The sequence below is a fragment of the Chiloscyllium punctatum genome, chromosome 26 (genome assembly GCF_047496795.1).
Source record: "Chiloscyllium punctatum isolate Juve2018m chromosome 26, sChiPun1.3, whole genome shotgun sequence".
Taxonomy (NCBI): Eukaryota; Metazoa; Chordata; class Chondrichthyes; order Orectolobiformes; family Hemiscylliidae; genus Chiloscyllium; species Chiloscyllium punctatum.
The window spans coordinates 80,184,892-80,194,995 of record NC_092764.1 but is presented as its reverse complement, the minus strand read 5'-3'; the positions used below and the strand labels follow the sequence as shown (position 1 = coordinate 80,194,995).

The following is a 10,104-nucleotide window of genomic DNA, read 5'->3' as shown; positions in this document are numbered from 1 at the left end:
TTGACTGGCATCACACCCCCAGGCATCCACTCCCTCCGCTACTGACGCTCAGCAGCAGCTGTGTGTACTATCTACAAGATGCACTGCAGAAGTCCACCAAAGGTTCTTCAGCAGCAACTTTCAAACCTACGACCCCTTCCATCCAGAAGGACATGGGCAGCAGATACATGGGAACACCACCACCTGCAAGTTCCCCTCGAAGCCACTCACCATCCTGACTTAGAAATATATTGGCGTTCCTTCACTGTCGCTGGGTCAAAATCCTGGAATTTCCTCCCTATTGGTATCGTGGGTCAACCCACAGCAGGTGGACTACAGTGGTTCAAGAAGGCAGCTCACCACCACCTTCTCAAGGGCAACTAGGGACGGGCAATAAATGCTGGCCCAGCCGGCAATGCCCACATCCCATGAATGACGATAATGAAAAGACTGGCAAACAAAACTTCAATGTTCTTCATGGTAAAAAGAACACCTCACGGCATGATGCTTCTTTCTCAGCATCAAAGGTTGTCAGTGCATAAGGAGAATGTGGAAAGATAACCCAGGGAGATTTTCACTGGGACAGCAGACACATAAGATCAAAGAAAACAGCTGTGTGATGGAGTAAGGCTTTTCAACTGGTCATATCCCCATTATACCAATACAAGAGAACTTTTCTAGTTTTGCAAGGCTCCACCTTGGTACTTCCTGTACAAGAGAATATTCTTGAGTCTAGTGATAGAAATTAAGTATTTTAATTTTACTAAACAGAGAAAAAGAAGCCTTTGCATTTAAGAGTCATGAAGTGACTTTAATTCTTATTGCAAAGTTATAGAAAAAAAACAGCTTATAGATTTCGGCTTTTCGTTCGGCTCTCTGTACTGTTAACAGTGATAATCAGGAACAATACATTTTACAAAACTGAAGATTGTGGCAGTGCTGACTGTATTCACAGCTCTGCTAACACTTCCAAAAGATCACCAAAATAAACTTTTCAAAAGATAATAGTGTCTTATGTTTTTGAAAAAGAAAGTGACCTTTTTTTAAAAAAAGTACCGCCAATGCCCACACCGAGACATGCAATTTCTGGACACTGCTGATGTGGGTCCGGACAAATCCTTGTACACTTCAAAATTAAAAGTTAATGAGAAAGGCAAAGATGCCAGGTGTATAAGGAGAGAGTGAAACTTTGAAATATGTAGTTATAAATACCACAGGAATTTAATCTAGTCACATCTTTGTATTAAAGTGGCTCGGAACTATAGAATTGAGTGATGCAGCAATCTACCTGGCAACCCAAGTGCTGGTTAGGTCTGTTTTGCCGTTTGTGTTTTATACTGTCCTGCCCCTCTGCTTTCCTTTATACCCTCTGAAGACTGTTATGTGAAAGAGGCTTCCCATCTGTACAGAAACCAGCTCCTTAGTTTCCAAACCAGCTGTCCTCCAGTGGCCTTGTAAAGGAATACCAATAGTGAAATTAAAATATGCAATTTATGGGCCTACAAAAAAAAGGCTGTGCAGGCCCAGTGTGACCTTGGGGCCTTGGGGCACAATGTAATTTCTTATTGAGATCCAAATGCTCTGATGAACTCAAATGGTTTGGTGTGTTTAGAAGGTTCAGGAGAGAGTTTGCTTACTGAACAGGATGCCAGAGTGTAGAATGGGCCTGACCAGAGACACTACCATGTGTCTTTACATGGGTTGGGATTAGGAGACAATTGTCCATCAGTTGTTGTGCACTACAATGTTTTTTAAGGCTGTTTGTTTTTCAGAAGCTGTAAATTTTCCATTTGCTAATGCCTTTCATTCCATCACATCTTTTTGTTTCAAGTTGAGACCTTTCCATTTTCAAAATATTGAGACCTCTCCTTGGAGGGCACCCTGTAAAACAGGGCCTGTGCATATTCTTCAGGTTGAATAGAACAGCATCAATAGATGATTATTCACTGTCAGAAGACAACTTTGGTCATGCAGCTCAACTCCCAAGTTCATCGTAGAATTGCTGGGAGCCATGGGTGTGGCTCTTTGGAGGTTTTCAGTGTGTACTTGCAGAGTCTGGGACAGTGGAGAACGAAAGCTTGCACAACATCTACGGACACCACACAGTAGCAATGAATCTCTTCCAAAGACAAGCAGCAAGATGCCAGTCTCATCAAGGCCCGGTTCAGTTCATCAGAGGACGTTGTTTGCAGAACAATCCTTTTTAACGTGTTGTGATAGTTCTGAGAGATAAAGTTGACTTGCTCCACCATAAACGTAAAGGTGCTTAATTCTAGGCTGGCCACTGGGATAGTAGGCTGCAGGATTTGGGGTATTTTCTTAGCAGGGACTGTATGGTCCAGCTCGATGTCCACAGAAAGAGTTGGGTATCTCTCTGTCAGAGCTTGCCACACATCAGCTGAGATAGTTGGATTGTATTTATCCATGCGCTCGCAGTGTAGCTGAAGGAGTTTGAATGGCGGACGCTTGGCATTCAGGAGCTCAGCCACGACATTTTCTGTCAGGCTTGCATAAAACAATCCCAGAGCAGACAGGTTCGGGCAACTCCTCAGGGCCTCCTGAAGGGTTTCAGAAGTCACCTTACATACAAGCGTCTTATTGTTGATGAAGAGACTCTCCAGAGAGGGACTTCTGCTGGTGACAATTTGGACAATGCCATCATCCAAAGTGAACGGCATTTCTCGGAGGTCAATGTGCCGGAGATGTAGATAGGAGGCTGCTTTAAATACACTTTTGACACTTTGCAGCAAGTCTTGCCCGGAATAGAAGTAAGGGTTTTCACCAATACACACAACGGAGAGGCCCAACAGATCCGTTGCCGATTCCGACAAGTTGTGTAGAATTTGGATAAAGTTCTTGCGATTTGCTTCTAAAGACTGATTGCACAAGATCTTCAGATATTTGATATGACACTGGAACCGATGGCACGCACGCACATTCTGATCATTTTCCGCTCCAGAGTCACACCTGATAGCAAAAGTACAGCAAACAGTCAGTACAAAGATACCACGTGAACAATGCACAATCCAGAGACAAAATGGTGAATTAAATATCATCCTGCTGTAAGCCTAGACTACATCATCCTAAGACTATGTGCATTTGGTGGCTGCTCTAGCATTGACTGCTGTGAGCAAGGATCAAATTGGAGCTTAGTAAGGATTTAATCATCTCAAAAATGTGGTTATAGAAGATAGCAGTGTCATTTCAGGATCATGCACAAACACTGATCCAGCATGTTGGATGTGAACATGGAATGAAAAAGGATTAAATGGAGCCACAGATACAGACTTCACTTCACCCAATGAATACTCCAACTTTTCCCTCTGGACTGACACCAAAAAGCACATAATTAAACACAATAGCCACATGTACCTAGAATGATGCAGCCTTTCAACTCATCATACCTGTGCTAGCCCCTGAATGAGCTATCCAATTAACACAGTTCCCGGTTTCTTAACATTATCCATTATTCCCTTGTGAACAGTACAATTGAATTTGTTTCCACCATCCGTTCAGACTGTGAATTAAACAGTTTTCCTTTCATGTTGCCTCTTACATTTGTTTCCATCGTTGCTGATCCTTCTCCAATTGGATGCGGTTTCTTCAAATTTACTTTATCAAAATTGTTCATGATTTTGAACACCTGTCAAATCTCCCCTCAGTCTCCACCGCTCAAAAGGTAATATGTCAAGTCTCCACTGAAGTCCCACATCCCTGACGGCATTTTGAGTACATCTCTTCTTCCAGCTCTCTAAGTCTTTGCTACACTTTCTAACATGCACTGGGGTTTAACATTATTTTACAAAAGTTTAACCCAAATTGTTGCACAAGCACTCTATTCTTCTAATTATAAAGCTAACTGTGCTGTATACCTTCTCAATCTGAACAGCCACTTTCAAAGATCTGTGAACATACACCAACAAGCCTTTTTGTTTCTGCAACTTCTTTAAAACTGTCCCATTTGTTTTAACTATTTTCCTTGTTCTTCCTGTCAAGATTTAACAACTTACACTTCTCTGTATTAAATTTCTTCAGTCCATTTAACCAGTTTGTGTGTCATACTGAAGTCTGTCACTATCCTGCTAGTGTTTCCAAATAAACCTATTGGATTATAGCCTGGGGTTGTGTGATTTTTAACTTTGTACACCCCAGTCCAACACCAGCACCTCCAAATCAAGATTATTCATCTCACTGACCACTACATTTTCAAGTTATGATTCATTTCTAAACTTTTAAAATACATCCAACATACCGAAGTTTAGAGAAGTGCTGACCCCTGGGGGACAGGATGGTACATTTCCCTTCAAATAACTGTCATGACAGTTTTGAAAGTGGCTGTTCAGATTGAGAAGTATACAGCACGATTAGCTTTATAATTAGAACAATAGAGTGCTAGCTAATATTGTATCCACCACAGCTACTGCTCTTGTAATCACACATATACATTTTGCCAGTAATTTTATTATGTAGTACTTTACTAAATGCCTTTTGAAAGTTCATACACATAATGTCAGCTGTAATGCTCTCATCAACATTCTCTGTTGCTTATCAAATAAAGCAAGACAGTCAAATACAATGTGCTTTTAAAAGTCTATACTGATTTTCATTTTATGTTGTGTAGTTTTCCAAGTCACTTCAAGATCCTGGATTATAATCAGTGTAAGTTTCACCACCACTGCATTAGCCTAGCTGGCCTGTATTTGCTGAGCTCATCCTTCTCTTGTCTAGCGTTTGCAATCTCCTAGTCTTTTAGTAGCTTTCCCATATCTAAAGGGGCAAGACCCTATGCAATTTCCAACCTTACTTCCTTCTGTAAGCTAGGTATTTCCTATCTATTCTGGAGAATTTTCTATCAGCACTACCAATCTTTTAAGTACTTCCACTTTAACTGTTTCATCTTGTCTAGATTTCTCTATCAGCCTCTGCTTTATTGACAACTTCTTTTGTGAATGTAGATACAAAGTGCTTAGATAATATTATAAGCCTCCTTTATCAGTTTCATTTTAAATACCTTATTTACAATTGGCACAGAGCTCTAGCATTGGATGCCTTTTGTCCCTCATGGGAATGTATTTAGTCTGCACCTGAACTAGCTCCTATTTGAAGGTCTTCCACTGCTCTTTGACTATTTTTGTTACCCGCCCTTTGTTTCCAATCCACTTGTGTCAGATCTTTCTTCAAATCAATACCAGCTATCCATCAGTTGAGTACTTTCACATGAGATTCTTCCCTGTCCTTATTCATAACTATTCTGGATATATTAATATTGTGACCACTGCTTCCTAAATGCTTCCCCACCAAAATATGCAGGACTCTATCTACTTCACTCTTTGCCCCATACCCAGGTCATATTAGGATGACTAAAGTCTTCTATTAACACCATTCTAAACTTTTTGAAGCTTTCTGTAATTTATCTGCTGATGTGCCCCAATATCTCCTTCCCACTACTCAGTGGCCTACAGCAAAGTCTCAATTGGAGGATAGCCCCTATTTTGGTCCTTAAAGTCTAACCAAATAGGTTTGTCATTGAACCCTCAGAGACATCATCCATTACTTTAATGGGTATTTTAATCATTACTTTAATGATCCCACCTTCTCAACCTTGCCCCTTGCTTGTGGCATAGTAACCCTCAGGTTAAAATTTACCACCAGTCATCTCCCTGGTCCTACAACAGCTTTTTACCTGACATGATAATCCCTTGTGTAACTGCGCTGATGGCTCACTGACCTTATTTGCATGCATTCCAAACAAGTCTTAATCTGCTCTGCATTTCGTTCCAGTCTGAACCCTCCTATTTCTGAACTACTCTTTATTCGTGTGCTGTTTGTCTCTTCTACAGCTCTATAGACTTGGTATTTCCTCGTTAAGTTTACCTGACGTTACTCGCACTTCATTTAAAAATATTCCCTTTGGGAGCAATAAATGATGTGGAACTTGCAAAATTTCCCAACCGGAGCTCTCAAGCTGCACTTCTGCTGTTTGCTGAAACATTCATCAACTTTTTTTTAAACTTTCAAAACTTGCAGAACTTCTTAAGCCAATCATCTGCCAAACCAACTCGTTGCATGCTTTTACAGATAAGCTTTGAAACGCAGAGTGGAGTCTAGTGAAATTGTCCTTACTTTACTGCATTCCTAAAATACACCCTGGAGGTAAGATCATGTAAATCACTCCATTTCACTGAATAGTCACTCTCCTTTACATTGCCACCAAACAGCGTAACTGCAATTTCCCTGGTTTATTTCACTTTCCTCAAGTCTGTAATTTTTAATGAAAAATGTCCACACGATGCCCCCATCACACCCATTTTGGTTACCACTCACCTGCACACAGCAAATTAAAAAAAAATATTTTTACAAGAACTTTTTTGAGCTCAGCAATGCCAGTTATATTAAGGTGTGACAGTTTCAGGTCCTTGAGGCTAGAAAGCTCAGGGTAGATATTCCAGACCAAGCAGAGGGGACCAGGTCACGGTGTATACATTGCACACATCTTTCCTAGGCAAGAGTTCCCTTCAAACAAATGTACATTCACCTTAAGGCTGCCCCAGGCACAGGCAGTATGTTAACTTGCAGGTGTGGGTGGATCAGAGAGTTGAAGCAGTAACTCCTAATGTTAGTTGCAATCAAAACAGCAAAACTAATATTTGCATTGTTGAACAAAGAAATCCACAGTGATTCAGATGGATTTGAAAATGCTGCCTTTGATGTGCTGCTACGCAAGGTGTTTTGTGCCATGGGTCACCTCAAGATGCCAAATATGACTCTGTGATAACAGTCCCATTGCCAAGTTGGAATATGCCAGTTCTCTCTCTCTTTCTATATATATATATATATATATATATTCACTGTTGCAGTTTCAGTGAAAAAGCTGCTTTTTTATAGCTGGTGTTTTGGGCAAAAAATTTCCAGGTTTCAAGGTGATACTGAGGCATCAGGTCAGAGTCAGATCTTCCTAGAGGCTGGTCAGTACCTGTCGAACCTACCCTTCCAACAGCAGCAGGTAGCCAATTGACATTATCCTGTGCCCATCTTCAGGCTCATTGGGGTCAGCACTGGGATATACCAAGGGGGTAGATGTGTCCATCACTGACAGCAAAGTCTAGTAGGAGCCTGGAGGCTGTCAGCCACTGGCGTGGCCTAGGGCTGCTAGGCCTCCATCACCAAACTCCCTCTATCCTGAGCTGCAGCTAACAGCAGACCACAGTTGCTGCCAATATTTTAAGTACTTCCTCTGAAGTGGCACAGAACTACAAGATATAAGAACAGGAAAGGAGCATAGAGCTCAGTGAACCTGCTGCATCTTTCAGTGCAACAATGACTCACTTGAGACATCAACTTTCACCCACTGTCCATTTCCTTTGATTATGTGAGGAAATCAAAAATCTGTCTATCCCACTCTTAAATATCATCTTCCTCAACTTTCTAGGATAGAGAATTCCGGAAATTGAATGAAGAAATCTTTCCTCATCTCAGTTTGAAATGATTGACCCCTCAGCCTGAGCCTGCGCCTCTATGTTCCCCAGTCAAGTGGAAACAGTTTCTCAGTGCCTACTCTGTGAAGCCCCTTCAGAATTTTCTATGTTTCAATGGATCATCTCTCATTCTTGTAAACTCGAGAATATAGACCCAATTTTCTCAGTTTCTTAACAAGACAATCGTCTCACTCCTGGAACCAACCTAGTGAATCTTGACTGCACTGCATTCAACACAGTTATATCCGTCCTAAAGGTGTGTTGATTTGACCATCTCCACTCTTCCATCTCTAAAGTTTCCAAGAACACAACAAAACTTGTTCTGACCTGGAATGCCTTATCTAAAAGGGTGGACTATGCAGATTCAATTGTCACTTTCAAAGGTAATGGGATGCAGATTTACATTTCAGGACTATGGGGAAAGAGCAGAACATTGGACAGTTTTTATCAAAAGTTGGCGCAGATACAATGAGTTGAATGGCTTCCTCCTGTATTCCATCTCTCCATATTTTATCCATTTCGACTAAATGACTACATATAACTAGCTAGAACAACTAGGTAAATCAAATGCCAGGGTCCACTAATCCCCAGCCCTTAACTCAAAATCCATGCCCCAGCAATGTTATTATTCAACTCCAATGAAATATTCATGCCCAGCACTGCAAGGATTATTTGCAACAGGTACTATAAGCAATGGCTACTAATCACCAGACAGACGAATGCAACAGAATATCTACTCACCTCACTACAGTGTAATACCACACAGCAGGAGAAGTAACAGCCTCTGCCCATTTTCTGCAGACTTGTGAGGCTGAGTGCCTTTCACACACCAACAGGTAGGAAAATATCAAGGCCAAGACCTCCTCAGGGATTTCCATTCATTTGGTTTAGTCTTCCTGCTTGTTCAACACAAACTTGACTTTTTGGGAGGTAACAACGGTGCACGGGAGTGCCTTAAACAAAAAGAACATTCATTACTGCATAACTGTTTCCCAACCATGTCTGAACCTTATAGAAGACGTTCCACAGAGTAAGAAACTAAGTCTGCACAGACAATTTCATCAAGTCTAAAACACCCAGGACTAAGCAATACCTACTAAGAGCAGTTGGCAGGTTTTAATTCAGTTGATGGGTGCTCTACATTCCTAGCTGACAGGCACATTGTTAGACTTGAACAGCATTTTTGCAATCTGCTGGAGTTGTCCTGACCCTATTCATTAATCTTGTGACTCTTCCAAGAATGTTATCCACTGTTGAATCTGATCCTATATGAATAAAATGTAATAAGTACCAGACATAAATAACTCAAAGCCAAAAAGGTAAATGGTCTTACTTTATCTATGCTCATGTGACATATTTATTCTGATGATGAAATCGAGAATGTTTGTTGCAAAGTTGGAACTTCGCCCTTTGTGATTGGCTACTGGAAAACCAGAGATGTGATCTCATGATCTTCTGACTAAAGTTCATCAACAGGGAGTGTATACAGATTTTCTGAAAATGGGCCCAAAGAACAAGTTTCCATCCTGGTAGCACACATTCAGGAAATTACACATTGACCAATTTCAGTTCAATCTATTCCTAAAAGATTAAGATTAAACATCATCAAAAATCCCTGTGTGCTATCTCTCCAAATCCAAGTGGCTGCACTGTAACGTGACCCCTTTGTAGTTGGCAAGTTATTATTTTATACCATCCAAATTTAATTTAATATAAATACAGCAGCACAGAATAGCATCTGTGAAAAGAGAAACAGAGTTAATAATAAGTTAAATAAAAACAAAACATGCGGATACTGGCAATCCCCAGCATTTTCTGTTTTTATTAATGAGTCAAAAAGTGTGGTGCTGGAAAAGCACAGCACCACACCTTTTGACTCTGATCTCCAACATCTGCAGTCCTCACTTTCTCCTGTTTTTATTAATGAATTAGATCAGGTTACATCAGACTTTTACAAGTTTGTAGCAGAATTAAGCATCTAATGTCTGAGTTCTGAGGCAAGGTCGCTGGACCCGAAACATTAACTCTGATTTCTCTGCACAGATGCTACCAGGACTGCCGAGTTTTCCCAGCAATTCGTTTTTATTTCCGATTTCCAACATCTGCAGTTCTTTCTGTTTTTATTAAGCACCTAACCTTGTTAGTGCTTGGTAAAACTAACAGCCACTTCTGGCGTCTGTGTGCATGGGCAGCTAAATGCAGAAACCTGAAAATTACTGTCAATGATAACTGGCCTCTCCAAAGCCCGTTGTGCCAAAGTTTTTATTTATTGCATTAATACAGAAATCACTGTGAAGATGTCAAAATAAACTAATTACCCGCGAGTATTACACTTAAGGTCAATGAAACATTTAAGTCTTGTTCAACCAAGATCAAGTACAATTTAAATAGTTCCCCATAATTAATTGTTGAAACTCATTCGTACTGAAAAATTAATAAGCATGATGTTTCATTCCCCAAGATTAATTATTGTGAATTTTAAGAAAAAGAAATATAGTTTATTTTAAATTTCGCCTTTAACCCTGCATATATGTTACAGCTTTTATATTATTCAAGATAAAGTAATTTTATTTCTTTTCCTTTGGCTTTACCGTTTGCAGTTTGTGAGAATTCTTCGATTTGAATGGTGCTGCATATCACAAACCCCTCC

General features: G+C 40.4%; 1 protein-coding gene across 2 annotated transcripts in view; it reads right to left on the bottom strand.

The window, feature by feature from the left end:
- Positions 1-769: 769 nt before the first annotated feature.
- fbxl8 (F-box and leucine-rich repeat protein 8) overlaps positions 770-10,104 on the bottom strand; it is a 30,614-nt gene continuing 21,279 nt past the window's right edge. For both annotated transcript variants that reach the window (XM_072547784.1, XM_072547785.1), the window contains exons 2-3: positions 8,196-8,407; positions 770-2,946 (exon numbers count right to left, since the gene is read on the bottom strand). In XM_072547784.1, coding sequence (XP_072403885.1) covers positions 1,968-2,946; positions 8,196-8,332 — 1,116 coding nt within the window. In that variant the 5' untranslated portion in view covers positions 8,333-8,407 and the 3' untranslated portion in view covers positions 770-1,967. The remainder of the gene's footprint in view (positions 2,947-8,195; positions 8,408-10,104) is intronic.